At 51.9% G+C, this 17,370-nt stretch overlaps 1 protein-coding gene across 1 annotated transcript in view; it reads right to left on the reverse strand.

Moving 5' to 3' along the window:
* Window positions 1–9,913: 9,913 nt before the first annotated feature.
* ASTN1 (astrotactin 1) overlaps window positions 9,914–17,370 on the reverse strand; it is a 48,777-nt gene continuing 41,320 nt past the window's right edge. The window contains exons 19-23 of the mRNA XM_026084647.1: window positions 17,205–17,356; window positions 16,799–16,934; window positions 16,252–16,352; window positions 15,490–15,673; window positions 9,914–10,148 (exon numbers count right to left, since the gene is read on the reverse strand). Coding sequence (XP_025940432.1) covers window positions 9,914–10,148; window positions 15,490–15,673; window positions 16,252–16,352; window positions 16,799–16,934; window positions 17,205–17,356 — 808 coding nt within the window. The remainder of the gene's footprint in view (window positions 10,149–15,489; window positions 15,674–16,251; window positions 16,353–16,798; window positions 16,935–17,204; window positions 17,357–17,370) is intronic.

Here is a 17,370-nt window from a genome sequence, read left to right on the forward strand (position 1 = left end):
AACCACTGGTTGTGGCTAAGCCCTGCGAAGGTGCTGGGGCTGTCGGGTGTGCTGCCAGCCCCTCCGAGCCCTGGGAGAACAGGGCGGGGGGGGAGAGGGGGGTGGCAAGCAGAAATGAGGGAAGTGGTGGCCGTGGTGGATATGTGGAATGAGGGTGACACTCAGAGGGAGACCGGAGAATTTCAAGTACCTGCATCTTGCCATGTCAAACCTTTCCCTGCCTGACTTCAGCATAGGCTGGGTGCTGGAGGACAAGGCAGGCTATTAATGTGGGAGCCTAAGTATTTAGATGCCAAATTTTTACCCCTTTAGTATGAAAAGCCTCGTCTCAGTAGTGACTTGCCCAAAGGTCCCTTATCACTGGTAGGGTGCACGGCCTCATGCACCGCTGGCACCGGTGCAGGGAAGGGGCCGTGTGCGGTCTGGCCCTGCGCCGCGAGCCAGGTGAGGGGCCTGGTGGGCCTGGGGAGGGCTTAGGTGTTGGCTAGGCTGATAAGAGATTTGTGCTTCTCGTGAACAGATAGCTTCTACGTACCGAAATATTGTTCTTCTATAGCGACACTGAGCGGTTTTTGTCCCCTTTAGGGTTTTATTCACAACGGAGGCTGCTGCTATTTTTATTTTTTGTATTTGATAATTATTTTTTATAAAAATCTATGAAAAAATAAATAATCTTCTCATCCTCCACCTCTTCTGCCTCATTGCATGGCTGCTGCAGCAGAAGGGTGCCCAGACTGGGGGGGGGAGGGAGGAGGTTCGGTGGCTCCTGGGACCAGCAGTCCCACATGCCCTCCTCTGCCCCAGACTGTGGGCTTTCCCAGCCGTCATCCCAACCCGGTGGAAGAGCTCCCTTTGGCTGTGGTTTTCTTTTGCGGGGGGAGGTGGGGTGGCCAATTCCCACCATGTTCAGGCCCGCCACCCCGGCTGCTTTGGCTGTGCCCCCCCCGCAGTGAGTACACGTCGACAGACAGGCTCTGGGCCACCAGCGTTTCCATCCCAGGTTGTCCAGACAGGTTAGTGCCAGTGAGCCAGCGATGCTGAAAGGTGACCATCACAGCCTTTTCCAATTAAATGGTCTTTCACGGCTTATGCCACAAAATGACCCGTTTCTGATCTCTTTTTGAAATTAACCCATCATAAAAGAACGAAAAACGCAGCTCGTTCCTCTCCCCCTTATATCGAAAGGGATTTCCTAGCTGCCACGTGCATGCCAGCCAGAGGCAGTGCCTCCCTTCCCCGCCTCACTTGCACAGCTAGGTAGAGTGTCTCGGTGTGTTTGCTTTTTTTTTTTTTTTCCTCTTTTGAACAGCAACCAAATGAACTTTGTACATAACAGACTGGGAAACCTCAAAGAGCCTCCCAATGGCCTGAGCTAAAAYAGTTTTAGTGGCGTATCTGTCCCGGCCTCTATCTCTCCTGCATGCACGGCCAGGCCGGGTTTGAAAGTCCTACCACCTCCTGCTTTGGAGGGGGGAAGAGCCGTCCGGGCTGGCAGTGGCTGTAGGCCCGTCTAAGCCTGGGCTAACCTGCCCGGGAGTCACTGCCGCAGGGGCCCGCAGGGTTTTTACCACGATGAAACTATACTTCTCATAGGAACTTGGGGAGAAGGGCTTACAGGGTTTCTCCTCACTTCCGACTGCTGTGTTTTCCATCACTGGGGTTTTCCAGTTTCCAGCCTATGTTTTCTTTTCTTTCTTTTTTAAGACAGTTTAGCCCCAGCAAATAAAATGGCCCTGACAAAAAAAAAAAAAAAAGTCACTTTGGTTTCCAAAAACAAGCAACCAAGAATGGCAGCTAAAGAAATCCACACGGCATTTCAAATGGACCAGTTTTGGGGCCATTTCAAGCCTCTCCCTTTGTCAGGCTAAGGGTGCTCCGGACGACGGCTCAGGGGCAAACGCCGCAGCCGGCCAGCAGCGCCCGGCCCCTTCTCCGGACCCTGCGGGAGCCAGTTCAACCAGCTCTTACCTGCGCCGGTACGAGGTGGTCTCTCGAGGAGGCCCTTTGCTGTTTCACAGCTCGCTGGCGGTGTTTTAAAAGGCCAAAGCTGTGCTAGAAGCTATTTATCTTTCCTTTGCCACACTCCTCCTTCCCAAATGGTGGAGAAGGTGAGTCACGGCTGAGCAAGCGGAAAGATCGGAAAGGACTGAAAAACAGCAGCGACTGCAGTGGGCCAAGGGAGCCGAGGGGCGGCCGGGGCCCCGCGGCAGAGGCCGCAGCAGCAGGTCCCAGGCAGGCGGGCTGCTCGACGGGCCGGTGCCCGGGCACTCGGAAAGCCCCGCACCTCCCTAAGCGCCCGTCCGCCCCGGGCCCCAGCCCCGGGGCGAATGCTACAGAAAGCAATAAAATTTCCTCCCACGGGGTTGACGCAAGTGAGTCGAGGGCCTTCATCCAAATGAACGGCCGGGGCGCAGGAGCGGGGCGGTGCGCTGGGAAAAGGGAAGGAAAAAGTCCCCCGTGGCCACGGGTATGCTGGGGCCCTCCCATCACCGGCAATCGGAGGCATATGCACGCAGCCCTGATTGAAACAAGCTGAGGTGCCTTGGTTTTATGTTACTGCTGGAAGCGCGCGGGGCCTCTGCGAGCCCCAGCGCCCGGCTCCCTGGATTTCGGTGGCGCGGGGCACCCGCAGGGCTGCCCMCGAGCCCGGCTGCAGGCAGAGGTGCTGCTGAGGCACCCCACACGTGGCGCTGCCCTTCGCGGCACGCCATGGGCTGGGATGGAGAAGCCCAAAGCCAAGAAGGGGTTTGTTTCTGCTAGGAATAGTCAACTCATCCTGAGTTTCCCTCCTTTTCATCTTTGATTTCCCCACACTCCCCATTCTGTCTTTAAGTCCCACTTCTTCCAGGCATTTCTTACTTTGACGTTCCTCTGTTTGGTCCGCACTGTCCCCTCCTTCACTTCTCTTTGCATGGACGCTCCCCTGAGAAGCAACAGCAGATCCTGGTGACGCCTGATGTCCATCCTCTCTGGGGCACAGCTCCTAAAACAATGCTTTTTTGCCAGGGCCAGATTTGCTCCCGTGGAGGACCGCATATGGTGAGGCTCCATAGCCTCAGGAGTGGGAGAGAGACTGCCAGGCAACCAAGACCCAAACCATAGGTTTTGCATTTAAAACAAACAGGGCAGCTGGCTATGGCAACAGCCAAGTGCGAAGCTGTTTTCCATGGGACCCCTTCCGAGCCCTTCTCACTTCCACTGAACAACCAGCCTCAAGAGAGGCAGACTCCTCTGTCTCCAAGACAAGGGGTACATGGAGTTGAGCAGGGCGGTGGCTCTTTTAATAAACAAAATCAACCAATTGGATTTGAAAAGTTCTGTCAGCAATTACAATGCTTGTCCGCACAGCCAGTCATAAAAAATGGGGCAGCTACTGGGACTGTGGAGACACACGTGTCTTGTGTGAAGGCCTAAACCGTGGCACGTCATTTATGCACTGTCTAAACTAGAGGAATCCCTACTAGTATCCATTTTTAGACAAAGGATGAATAAGGATTGCTTGCTAATGACAGTCCTTCAAACACACATTCACATGCACATTAGAGCAGCACTTTCAACCATGGGGACATCAGTGGGAGCAAGGTATATGCTGAATCAGAGCCCTGGACTGTGTCTCTACCTCTTCTCTAGGGCCCTCGAGGTGGCTACAGGAAGGATGAGTGGATCTTCCCTTCGGAGATCTGGGCCTGAGAGAAGGGCTGGCTTGCTTGGCAGAGGCAATATGATGGCCAACAGACATGGCAAGCAAAATGAGAAGACAGGCAGGTTTGGACGTGGAGGTGTTTCTCCTCGTGGAAATTGCACTGAAGGGCTCTTCCAGGCTCCTTCCGCTCTTTGTCAGCCTGGTTCAGCAACTCAGGCAAACACTGCAGAAAGCCCTTCCCCGTTGCAGAGGGAAAAAAAGAAAAAAAAATCCATCTCCTTCTCCTTCCTAGTAAATAAATACCTGTGCTGCTCTCTGCCTTTTGATTCAGGGAGGATCCCACCTGAGCAGTCCCTATCTTGTTAATTAGCAGAAGAAAGACTTGCAATTAGCAACTGGATGCTTGAATAGATGCAAGGAAGGCAAGAGAAGCAAGTTTGGAGGTGAACTGTGGCCACTTGCTGAGCTGTGGGGTGAGGGGAACTCAAGGTAGGAAGAAGGGGCATCTGGGAAAACTCTCATTTTGGGGGAAGCACAGACCATTCCTAAAAAGCTGCCATTTTCCTTCAATCAGTCAGTGATGTATCCTGTACAGCTCACTTTTAGCTCTTGGGGTGACTTTCCCCAAACCTCTATTACTCTATTACACTCAAATCAGCTGACCTCCAAGAAGATTGTGCTCTGGTGAAGGTGTCTGAAATGGGGTGATGAACCAGTCACACAGAAATGTCCTTAAACTACAGACCACATTTGCAACCGCACACCTTGCTGTCCCCATGCTCTTCCTCCCCGCTGACACGTGGACTGTCTCCTCCTCCTCCTCCCCACGTCTCGTTCCACAGCCACTGGTTATTGTGCAACGATCCGGTGCCACAGCACTTAACTGCATGGAAAATAGCAGAAGGAAAGTATTGGGTGTATTTTTAGCTTACTTTCCTGCAATTTAGCAGCGGGAAGAAAAAAGATCAACTTGTTCCATGAGACTTAATGAAGTCTGGTTTCCTATGGATTCATGTTCTATATCGCCGAAATTCCCCCGTCCCATGTCCTCACAGGCATCCCGTCCCCCTGCACACAGTAATCTCCAGCTCTCTCCCGTGTCTCCCACCCATTTGGCAGGGTCGGCCGGAGCACATGCTAAGGTTGGTTAGCGAGCCAGCCGTTATATATGCGCTGATTGGCCTCCTGGCCAAAGCGCTAGACAAGAAGCTGCATTATAACTGACTTCTCATCCGTGGAGGCACTCCTCTGCATCTCTCACCTCTGCTCAGGCACTGATTTTCACATAACTTGTGGTAAGTCAATACTGTTGACAGCGCTACTCCTCTGTCAAAAGTCTGCCAAATTGACCAGAAAGGTCTTTGCAGGCGGCTGACCACCAGACAGCATAATCGTATCCACCTTACTGTCTAAAAAAGAAAAAGACTAAAAGGAGGGGAGGAGGAATGTCTCTTTGGAATCTGCTCCCCAGCTCCTGAAGTCCACCGAGGCCTTTCTATCATCACGAAGAAGCTCAACGGCTGTTTCCAGCCTGGCCCATGGGAGCACCAGTAGACTGCCAGGCTGGATGGAGCTCTGTAGTCTTTGAGAGGCTGAGGTCTGATCCCTCGGCCAAAAAACGAGCTCACCGTGAGGCATGAGCAAGCACTGCCAGGGAGCAGGAGCTAGCAAGAGCCCAAAGGCAGATGTCTGGTGGCCATGGACTTGTGGAAAGCTCTGCAAGGCAAAGACTGGAAACACCTTCCAGAGAGTATGTTAATACAGCTGAGAGCAACCTAAAGCTGCTACCAGCACAGTAATCCGCAACAGGCACAGCTCACCTGGGAGAGATGCTGGCGGGCAGGCCTCCCCCAAAACCCGACAGGCCACAGGCGCTCGACTCCCCAGGGCTTGACATCTTCCTTCACAGAGCAGGTACACAAGCCAAGGTGATGGCCTCTGGCCAGGCTCTGTGCATCGAGTGGGTCAGGACTTGGCTGAACCAGTGGGCAGACAGGCTAATGCTAAACTTGTGTGAAGAGGCACTGGAGTTCAAAGGCAAAGGACTTGCAGCCTCCACTTTTCATCCGCTACCAAAGATGACATCAACTGGACCAAAGCTATAAACAAACATTCCAGTTTGCCAAACCCACGGATTACTAACAGCTCCGTTTAATAGTCAGTTAAATTGTCATCTGGAGTTTTACATAGTGTTACAATGTTTTTGTTTTGTTTAAAACCATTTTTTAAAGTAATCCTGAAGGGTTTTGTGTTTCTTGCCACGTGGCTATCCCACCCTAAAGCACCCTACTTTCAATCTACAGTAGTAAAACGTCACATTAGAGTTTTAATAGAACATCAAGGAACATGAATTGTAGCCATCTTTTTAAAGAAAAGGACCAAACCATCTTTATATGTGAAATAACTGCACGACAAGTAAAAGGTAGTAATGCTATTACAGGGGTACGGGTGCAGCAAAGAAAACAGAATAACCCAGAGGTTCATCTCAAGTGAATAATCACTCATTAATTCAGAAATAAAACAAGGAGAGAGGGCAGGGGGATGAGGGAGATTGTGGCTGGCAGCCTGCAAAATGCCAAGAGACTAAGAGAGAAAATACTGTGCAAGATCCAGTCATGGCTCTCTGGCACGCAAAGAGACTGTGCTCACCCAAGCCAAGCGATCGTTCCTGCACAGCATCACTCGAGGACAGCATGATCTAGTGGGTGCAGCGGCATGTCACGGGTTGGTGGACGCTGAGGCCCAATTTGGGCAACGCTTTTGCCAGACGACCTTGGATGAATCGCTTTCCCCTCACCCTTAGTGTGCAAACATCTGGCCAGCCTGTTAGGGTGGTTCATCTCCCAGCCCCACAAAAGGCAAGGACAACGGATCCTCCCCATAAACAGCATGACACAAATAACTGCTCTGAGTGGCAAATGGGGATTTACTATGGGAAAAGACCATTGGGCTGCATGACTCTTGCAGATTGCTGCTTCTGGCAATCTCCTCTGTAGCCAAGGTGGTTTTGAGTCTCTTGAGCTAATTTCACCTCTGAGATTGGATCCGGGGACCTAGAGGAACCACAGTCTTTTCAAGAGTAACCTGAACAGAGCATTGGAGGACAGCAAGAGAGAAAACCATTCTGGCTGGGAGCTGGACAAGACGACCTGGGAGAGCTGGTCTCTGGGGAAGAGTCAGGCTCAGTGGCTGACCAGCTCTTTTGAATGACCATGCAAGTGCTTTGAAATGCAAGAGCGGAAGCAGAATGGAAATATCTGCAAAGCCCATCGTAAATCTTGGGCCGGACTAAAAAGTAACCTAGACAGGTGTGAATGTGTGGAGAGTCTGGAGCGTGCAGGGTTTTCTTGGCAGCTTTCACAGGGAGTGGCTGGCAGACTGTACCATTCCCATCTCTGCTGCTGCACCTAGTAAGTCATAAAAGAGAGGAGTCTGCTACCGAAAGGAAAACAGTCTGTGTTTCATATAAAGGCCACGTAAGCGGTATTACTTGGTGAGCAACCAACTTGCTTCTGGGCCAGAGCAGCCTTCATTCAAGTATCCTTCCAAGATTTTGAGCAGAGGTGCCCTTTGCCCATCCCTGGATGGCTGCCCGGTTGAAAGTTAAAGTTGTCTTGGCATCTGCTGGAAGAAGCGAGAGGATAAACCAAAGTATCTTGGCCAAGATTCCCTGGGGCTGAAAGGAGAAGGAGCAACAGCTGAATACAGAGCACCTGCCCACCCATACCTGCAACGCACCCAGGAGCAGGTTTGAGCCCTGCTGTCTGATGTGTCTTGAGACCCTCCGAGTGGGAATTGCTGGCCCTGAGAGCCAGGCCCCCATGCTGCTCAGCTGGGACGTCAGCTGGGCAGGGCGAACAGAGGGGCATCCAGGATACTCGCCGTCAGGAGTGGTGCTTCCTTCTCCGTATCGGCACCGGTGGGCAAATGCACACGGAGACAGCGCCGGTCCTGCTCTGAGCCTCATGCCGCGGCAGCACCCGGCAGCAGCGGGGCAGGTCATCTGGGATTTAAGAAGGAGACACTTATGACAGGAAGCCAAAAGGATCCAGTAGGCTTCACCTCCTTTCCTGCAACAAGCAGGCCTTTGCCTGGTGATCTTTGCCAGGCACATTCATTACACAAATGCCACTCAGACTTCCAGGTAATACTGACTGCTAGTGACTGCTCCCACCGGCTCCCTGGTCAAGGCCAGTGCATCTAAATGAGAGGTTTGTCAACGAGAAAAAAGAAGAGCAAAGCACTGTTTTACTGTGCAAAGAGCAGAAAGACACTCTCCACGCACACTGAATTGCTGTTGTGCAAATACTGTGATGCAGCACTGTTAGCTGTGACTGGCCGTGGACCACAACAGCCTCGCTCCCAACACAAAGCAAATATTCAAGCCATGGCCTTGGCAGGTAGCAAGAGGAATGAGGCAGAAAATCGTAAGAGACAGGCTGAAGATTGCTCCTGCCAAGACTGAAAAATGAAAAGGAAATTTTGCTCTGAAGAGGCATCATAAAAAAATCCCACTATAGGGCTTCTGGTTTGTCCAGATCAAAGATGCACAGCTGACAAGTTCAAAGATGCCTCCTCTACAAAACAGACTTCTGCAAGCAAAAGCAGGACGCTGAAGCTAAAATGAAGCCATTTGCTGCCTCCCACACTGCCCGCGGTAACAAGGTTTCGGAGAAGAGTTTGTCCTGAACTGAGCTCGGTGTCCCAGGACCACCTTAGTTCTCCAGTTTAAAAAAAGGAGTCATTGGTGATAGCTACAGATGTGAGTCTAAATACGGGAAAGTACCAACTCCACAAGCCTGTCCACCGTCACCCATTACATCAACCCCTTCCAGGTACCAGGACCAGAACATCTGGGCAACACGCCCGAAGGGAAAGCTGGCAGCCCTGAGGTCCCAAAGACCACCTGGACCTGCAGAGCTGGAGTCTCTCTTCAAATGGGCCTGATTTGCCCCTCAGGTGACTGTCCTGAAATCACTTTCCCCACGTGGCACTGGATAAAAATCCTTTGACTTCAGGCCCCCCGGAGGCAAGATTTCCGGAGGCTCTCTGGGGGCAGTGCCACGCGGCGGTTCGACAGGCAGCCACTCTGCAGGCTAGCGAGCGGGGCCGCGCTTTCAGCCGCGTGCAAAGCGAGCAGAAGGGATGGGGGTGCACAGCAGACAGTGCCTGGTGCAGCGTGGGAATGTAGATTTGGCACAAATTCGCTGGGGCTATGCTACGCTAGGCTCCTCTCGCTACGCAGAGCTGGGGCTATACCACAGTTAAAGAGCAGCTAATACTGAAGACAGCCTGGCTCATGCTGTCTAGGTACTTTTGTCTTTGTCAGAGCTTCCCTGAACAGTAGTCACTGCTTAGAAATCTTTATTATGGTGTATGAAAAAAAAATTTGAAGGAAATTTTAAGTTAACTTCCTAGGAGTTTGGTCCCACAAGAAAAAAGTTCAGGAAGGTCAACAGGGATGTCCAGCTGTCCACAGGCCCTCTGAGATCAAGCTGCATTTGACCTGGAGGACTCTGCACCTCTGAGCAGATACAGGATTCGACGACACAAGACCAAACCAAAGGAGATGTGCTCACTAACGCCCCTCTTCCCGACTCTCCTCCATCTGACAGCACCAAGCCAGCCCTGCCCGGTGACGGCGCACAGCTGCTGAGGGTCTCATCTGGACCTCATGCTTTACAACTGCAAAAAAAAAAAAAAAACCTTTTGGCTGCACGATGGCCGTTTTGCTCAGAAATAACCATTCGAGGAAAGCATTTCAATCTAACCTCTATGCCCAGCCCTCATTGTTCCAACCCTGAATTAATTGAGCTGCTGCATTTATTACTCCCGACTGGGACCTGCTCTCCCTTCCTGGCTCTGCCACCATGTTTCTTCGGTAACTGGTGATCCACCGGCCTCAGCACTGGCTGCCGCAGCCAGCGGAAGAGGAAGGGGAACCGAGCATGGAGAAAGGGCTCTGCCCTCCCAGGCTGCTCTCTCCGCAGTTTGCATCCACCTCTGCAATTTGAGGAACCTCTCGGTAAAAATGAATAAAATAAACAAAGAAAACTGGGTCCCACAAGACTTCTAACTAGAAAGGCTTTTGGCCAAGTTGAAGAAGATTCTAATACTGAGTCCTGCACAGAGCAGTCGTTTCTCTCCCTGGTCCAAGTTTTTGTCTCCAGAAATGCCAGTGACACCCTCCCCCCACCACTGAAGGTCCATATATAAAACCCTCACAAACGCCCTTGGGAAGGCCAGCGTGAGAGTGGGTGCCTGCAACCCTCAGTAGTCTTTGTCACCATAGTCATTGTAAAGGACGCTTAGTGTTTGCTCTTCACACGTCTTCTTGAGGTCCCGGCTGAGCTCTGCCCAGTTGAGCCCGTAGGGCTTGATCTCACTGTAGCGGCAGGCGAGGTACTTGAGCGACGCGCGCTGGAGGCTGATCTTGGGCTCCTGCAGGAGGCCGTTGCACCAGCTGCTGAGGTCCCCAAGCTGCGAGAGAATGAGGCCAGCTTTCCTGCAGCGAGGGCGAGCGGGGGGAGAGGCCGGGGACAGCGAGGGGGCGGCGATGGAGAAATGATGGGGAGATGGCAGGAAGGACAGAAAGAGCGTATGAGGAGAGAAAAGCAAAGGTTAAGGACACCGTGACAGCTTCTCGAAGGAAAAAAGAGAGAATAAGAGTCAGGCAACACGGAGAGTCGCGGAGCTGACACAAACCACACAACGGACAGGCACCGATGCCTGAGAGACGGGGATCCACCAGGGATCAGGAGGAACGGCGGAGCCGGGTGGGGGGGGATACACCGACCCCGCGGCAGCGCTGCAGGTCTAAGTGCACACAGGAGCTAACCATACCAACACCAGAGGTACCAACACCACCACGGCATTGCAGTTCCTGCTGCACTCATCTTGGGACTCATTTTATGCTTCCCCACTCTGTCCCCCCCTTCTTCTTCCACCTTGGAAACCTGTATTGTCCCTGCCACAAGACCAAGTTTGCTAAGGATATAGTGAGGGGACAGAGAGTCACTGCTGAAGCTGTGAAACCCCCTACGCCCCTTGGGGAATAGTAGCATGAGAGTTGTATAGGGATCATCATCATAACAGACTCAAATGGCATCATCTGTCACTACTGAAGCTATCGGACCCCAAATAACAGGATGGAAAAGCAGGAGCAAACAGCATTGCAGGCAGTGCTTATAACTGAGGGAAGAAAAAAAAAACACTAGAAGTCATCTGCATGATGTTTTGGGCCAGTCTGGGCAGGGGTGACAGGCATGTAGCTGCCTGTGTCTTCTCTGCGAAGGGCATGCATTACGTGTCCGGCAACAGTGCTAGTCACTCATGGCTTCACGCAGGATGTCCCAATGAACACGGCAGGAAGGGCAGGGAGAAGGCTAACAGGCGGGGAGTGTCGCTCTCTTGCCAAAGGGTAGGATATCCTGCCACTCGAGTAGGACGTGATGGAGACTAAATGCATGGTCCTGAGGACCAGTGTGCCAAGACATCGCTGAGTGCAACTACGTACAGACTAGCTTAAGGTTGTGCTCCATAAGTGACACGTGTAGGACAAAGAGATGAGCACAAGACTATCAAGGCAGCAACTCTTTACAAAACCAGTGTCGCAAAGGACATCCCTTCCCAGAACTGACCAAAAGAAGGGAAAGAGGGAGAAAGCAATTCAGAAAAAACCACTCAAAATATCATGCCTGTCATCTGTATACATCTGACTTGTGGGTCTGTATGGAAGGCTGAAAGTCAGCTGAAAATTATGAATCTTATAAGATACAAGTACAATGCATGAGACTCATGATGTATGATTTATAAAGTTTAGTAACATACTTTCAGGAAATGTCTTACAGGAGAGCATGCAAGATAGAAGGAACATATTAAGGCATACAACAGGAGTTTGATGCTAAAAAGCTCTGAGAGAGCAGGTGATGTGGTGAAATGTCCCACTTTTTGCATAGGATTTTGCATCTTCCAACTGCAGAGAACAAAACAAGGAAAACAATGTTCTTGCAGTTGCATCTGGTAAAGAGTTCCTTGTCAACCAGCCTACACCCTGACTGCATAAACCAACTGAGAAGAACTAGGAAAGAAGGTCAAGTGGTAGACAGAGAAGACATCCAGGAGGAATCCATCTTTAGCAGAAGACAGATATGTAGCACCCCCTGGGCAACACAGCCTTGGTACAGGCTTGTTCTGATAATGGGGAAGTGCTAAATTATCAGCCCCTCGTGTTGGATGAGATACTGGAACAGCTTAGATCATCCTGGTCAAATATTGCCTAAATTGTGCTCTCTTCTTTCATGTTTTTCTCTTGGAGAATTGCACTTCTCATGTTGGTATCAAGAACAACACTTTATTCAAATAAAACACATTATGCTCATTTTAAGCTTGTCTAGCACTTCAGGTGATCACAAGGGAATCTGGCAAATGTGGAGGTAATGGATCCAAATAATGTATCTTGCTGACATGCCTGGAAACCCAGACAAAAGTTTAAGTGTCCCAAGAGCTGGAATAAGTTTCCTAGTCAGCTTCAAGGTCAGTTTGTGGGTTGGCATAGTCAGGTAAAAGAAGACACATCCCTTTGGTGTCTATAACTCAGCATCCACTCAGCACAGCGCAGGCAGTGGAGACACAAATCACAATGCTGGGGAAAAAAAACCCTCTTTGTCACATTTTCTGTTAGATAAGCAGGGTTTTTGTGTGGACCGCATGGCTGGTTTGACAATTCAAGGGTATGTGTACTGAGCCTGGAAGAGCTGCTTGGAGAGATGTGAGGTGGGACTCCAGGCCCAGCAACAGCCAGCCTCGGTTTTCCTGAAGAGGAAACCCTCACGAGGTCCATCATGGCGTGGATGATCCTAGCACAACTCACTCCTCACTAGCAGGCTTCAGATGGCCACAGCTCAGAGGGGCTAGTTTGGAGCCACCGAGAGGCTGTGCTGCTCCGAGGCCTTGTAACACCTGCAGCCCGTGGGCTCACATCCAGAGCACCTCTGTACAGCGCAGCAGAAAGACACAGGGGTTTAGTGCAGCGCTGACACTCCAGATAGTGACAACCAGTCCAGACCATCCACCACCCAAGCTGGCCAGGTCTTCCAGTCATAGGAAGGTAGTAGATCTTGGGCTGTTCACCTCCGTGCCTAAGTGAGGTGCTATGATGCCTCTCTTCCTCCAGCATCACAGGTACTGTCATAGGAAGGTTGAATATGATCCTACAGATTTTGACCTAAAGCCCATAGAAACCAATAGACTTCACTAGACTTTGGATCAAATCCTAACTGCACTTGTTACTTGCTGGAAAATAACTTGTCTTTTCCTCCATTCCCTCTCCTCACACAAAGTATGGGGCTCTTTGCAGCCCTCCTCTGACTGAAAGGGAGCAACACGCTTCCCTAACCCCAGACAAGTTATCTGCGTGCACCCTTGCCTCCTTCGATCCAACAACCAGCATCGCTGAGAAGGGAGATGAGCATGCCACGAGTGAGCGGAACCAGGGACACRGCATAGCAGGATGGAGGAGGAGTAGCATGGTAGAGTCAGAGTAGCGTGGGTCCATATCCAGGACTTGAAAGGAGCATCAGCAACAGTCAAACAAACACTCTGTCTGCTGGCTAAATAATGTCATCTGCAAGTGATTTGTCCTGTCACCACCAGTCTGGATGCTTCGCCCTTGCAGACGATCAAACAGGAGGTCTGCTTTCCAAGATTTGTCATCACCAGAACCCACTGCAGCTGCCTAAATGTTTCTTTCCAAATAGCGCGAGCTGCAAACACTTCATCAGCAACTTGCGTCATCCCATCTTAAATGCTCCAACATTTCCAGAGGGTAGAATTAACCCTCTGACTCGTAGATTCATGCAGCAAACGGTAACGTTTAGGCAATTCAGAGCTGATGATCGGTGGCATTTCTTGTCGCTCTGTGCCAATGTATCTCTGTCTCATGGAGGCAGCTTCTGCCCCATATTCTGCTCAGTCCTTGGTCTCACTGGTGCAACGAGCAGCAACAGCCTTGGCGATGGCAGCAACTGTGTGACGAGTCCAGCCTGTCACTTAGGAAACTTATCCACTCCTCATACAAAACATCACAACAGATGTCAGATGGTCTGTGCAAACCAGTGCTGGATTTCACATGTGGAAACAGAAACAGAGCTGCATCACAGCAGCTGGGCTCGAGATGAAGGTGAGACATAAGTCCAAGCTTGCTGGTCTTACTCAGCAATCATGGGAAAGAAGTAACCCTGGGCAGAGGAGCCTGCAGGAGCCTGAGCCTTTTATGGCAAGTCTTGGACTCCAGGGACCTATCTCCACACGCTATGTTGTCTCTACTGAGCTTGAGGCACTGCCTCAAAGAGTTTAGGTTTCTTAGAATGTAAGTGGGAACAAGGGAAAAGTGGAGAGATCCCAGCTTTGTCCAGGACTCAGAGCAAGGCTTCTGAGGAGCCCTGGGGAGCTAAGAAACGCTTGGAGGTTTCCTCGCCAAGCTGAACCAGGACTGTCACCTAAGAGACATTAAATATAAGATTTTTAGAGAGCCACCAGCTATTTGCTGAGTCTTTCTGATGCCCCAGCAGAGGTTTTGAGGATAGAAAAGGTAAAGGAGATCTCTGATCTTCTGCTAGAAATCCACAAGTGATCACCTAGTTCCCTCTGCAAAGTGGAGAAGAGGATATAAACCACAGCCCTGGAGAAGCAGGACTGGAAGACAGCTAGCGGTGAGGCTGGGGAGAGGAAACGTGGCATGTGGGGTAAGGGGCAGAACCACGCATCAGTCCACACAATCTCCCAGCCCAGCTACCTAATCTGAATGGGAATATCCATGTTGCTGGGAAACCACCCAGACAAATGCTCATATCGAAGGACTTGGGAAGAAGCAAACAAGTTGGCGGCTGCTGCGGTCACAGGGCATGAGGCATCCCCTCCCCAGCTAGCCAGGGGGGCCCACCGTGAGCTGGAGGAGCTCCTGGGGAGAGGACGCAGTGCTCTCGCAGGAGGGCCAGAACTGTCTCACCCAGGAAGGGCACAGTGCAACTTCCCCCAAAACCTGCCGTGGCACCTCAGCACTGCCCGGGCACAGAAAACACTTCTGTCTCTGAGACCGCCCTACACGACCAGAGGAAGTAATCAAAAGGCAGCAACACACAAGCAATTCAGAGCCAACATCAATCCACTGCCTGCCCTGGACCACAAGTTCAACGCACAGAGCTGAATTTAAGTCGAACCAAAGCCTAGGAAAAAGGAGGAAAGCTAAGTTTGACCTTGGCCTGTTTCAGCACTTGTACATGTGTTTGCATGCACAATTTTATCCATCAGCTTCCACAGCCAAGCTTTTCTTTGTCACCTTCTCCAGCAGGCTTGAAGACACAACCACCTCCTTGTTCCTTCACCCCTCAATCAATGCCCATGGCCCCTCTCAAGCAAAACTCTCCAACCACATTCCCTTCCCTTCTCACCTGCAACAACCTCCATTACACATAGGTGCACTGTTTATTTTTTCCAAGACTTTCTGCCTTTTTGCCTGAGGCAGCAGCTACTGAGGGAAAAGCAGAATCCCTTCCCTGGCCCCTTCCCTCCCTGCAAGGCAGGAAAGGAGCAGGCCAAATTCCAGAGACAATTTAGGGATGGTGGGATAGCAGAAGATGATGGGTTGACAACAGCCCACCATCTTCCAACTTGTCTAATATTTATAATCCTTCAAGGGTAAGAGAAGATGGCTGGATCCCAAGCATTGCACAGCATCTAGCAAAACAGGAACCACACTGTGAGACTCTAAGCAATATCATCAGACAAATTCATGTGTGTTGGGTTAGCAGGTCCGCCTAACTAGCCAACCCAGTTCCTGAGCATACCTGGGCCCCAGTTCGTCTTCACAGCGCCAGGTGAACTCTCCAAAGCTCTCGTAGTGCTGGTTGTAGTGGTAAAGGACACGGTGCAGGCTGGGGGAACCCAGATCCAGCAGGGTATTGTAGGCTGTTTGCTGCTCCTTGCCACTGGTATAGCCATTGAAGAGGTTGTAGATCTTGTCTGCTATTTCTGGACAGAAGGACAGAGGAGATATTCACAGGGGTATGTGAAAAAGGAATGGACAAAGCCCATTGGGATAGCGCCCGGCTTCAGTTAAACCCAAGAGACAAACCTTCTGTTGCTTTTATTAGAGCTAAGCTTTCTCCCCCCAGGATATAATTTACATCATATCAATAGGTATCTTCTCCCGCTGCCCTCCAACCCAGCCCTTAGCACCCATGCAGCACCTGGGGCCATCTCAGGTGAAGAAGGTCTTGCAGCAGGGCCACAAGATGTGAGCAGAGATGTGCTGGAAGGGGGATCTCCTTATTGCAGTTCCCAAGCACCACCCATGCCGGGGGCGTTCGGCCTTGGGAGTGCGGGGGGAGTCCTGCAACAAAATGCAGGAACACAGATTCGGGCTGGTCCTGAACTCCATGCAGGGCCTTTCCAACCCACGGCTCAGTCAGGTCTCCATGTCCAGCACAACAAAGCTATTTCCTAGCACTCTCTTTCTACTCAACTCAGTCAGTTCTGCCCACAAGCGTGAGACCTCAGGTCAGAGTGGCTGCATGCGCAGGCAGCGCCTTCCAGCCCCTGCAGCTCACCTTGAGCTTTCACATCATCTACTACAGGACAGGGGGTCTTGACCGTCACGTCACTGGACCTGGAGCGTCTCCCTGTGTTATCAACTCCCCAGAGCGTGAACCTGGCGGAGAAGGAAAGCAGTGAAGATCTGGGCAGAGCAAGGGCTCCTGAGCCCTTCACCTTCCTCCTGCATTCCCGCCTTGAGCCGGACAGCTTTGACCCTACTGGCACATGCAGCGTGCTGTTCGCACCCACCTTGCAAGCACCTGGGGAAGCACGAAACAGCCCCGTTGAGCGGGTGCAGAGCCCAGCGGTCCCAGCCTCTCCCCCCGCGGCGCTGGCTGAGGGGAGGCTGGCGTGGCAGAGCATTTGCACGCAGAGCTGGGTGAAGCTCACCCAAGCACGGCATGGGGCAATGCAAAGGCACCCAGCACCAGGACCAAGAATGAATGACATGAGCAATAACATTAGGAGGTGCCAACCAGAAACATCAGCATCGTGCTCACGGTTAAGAGCAGAAGCGAGGGCACTGCAGCGTGCAAGAGGTGGCGGAGGAGGACAACTCACATGTAAGTGGTGTCGGGCTCCAGGCAGCGAACGATGAGGGAGATGGTGGAGGACAGCCTGTCGGGCACTTGGGCCGGCATCGCGCAGGGCGACTTGGCACCGGAGATGATGTCGTCTACAAAGCTCAGCACCGTCTCTAGGGAGAGAGGGGAGGACGCACCACAGGTGACTATCCAGACACCCCATCCCCTGGAGCCAAAACGAGCTGCCAAGGGAAGGCACCGAGGCTGGGAGCTGGGCAGAAAGGGCTGTGCCCACTAATGTGCTGACTGCTGCCAATGGGGACAGGGAGCTGTTTCGGCTGGGACACATGCAAACTGGGAGGCCATGAGGGAGAAGCAAGCACCCATCCCACCCTCCCCAGAGAGAACCGGGTGCTGCCGGTTGGTTGGGAGCCCCCACTCACCGGTCTCCACCTTGGAGTGGTCCATCCTGTCGGTGACTTTCTCCTGGCGGAGGAGGTAGTCGACAATCTGCACCCCGATGGGCGGCTCTGAGTGCTCCCACTCCAGCACCACCAGGGTGCTGCTGGGCTCATGCACAGTGGACAGCCGCAGGCTGGGGGGCAATGC

This window comes from Apteryx rowi, unplaced genomic scaffold (genome assembly GCF_003343035.1).
Source record: "Apteryx rowi isolate R43461 unplaced genomic scaffold, aptRow1 scaffold_65, whole genome shotgun sequence".
NCBI lineage: Eukaryota > Metazoa > Chordata > Aves > Apterygiformes > Apterygidae > Apteryx > Apteryx rowi.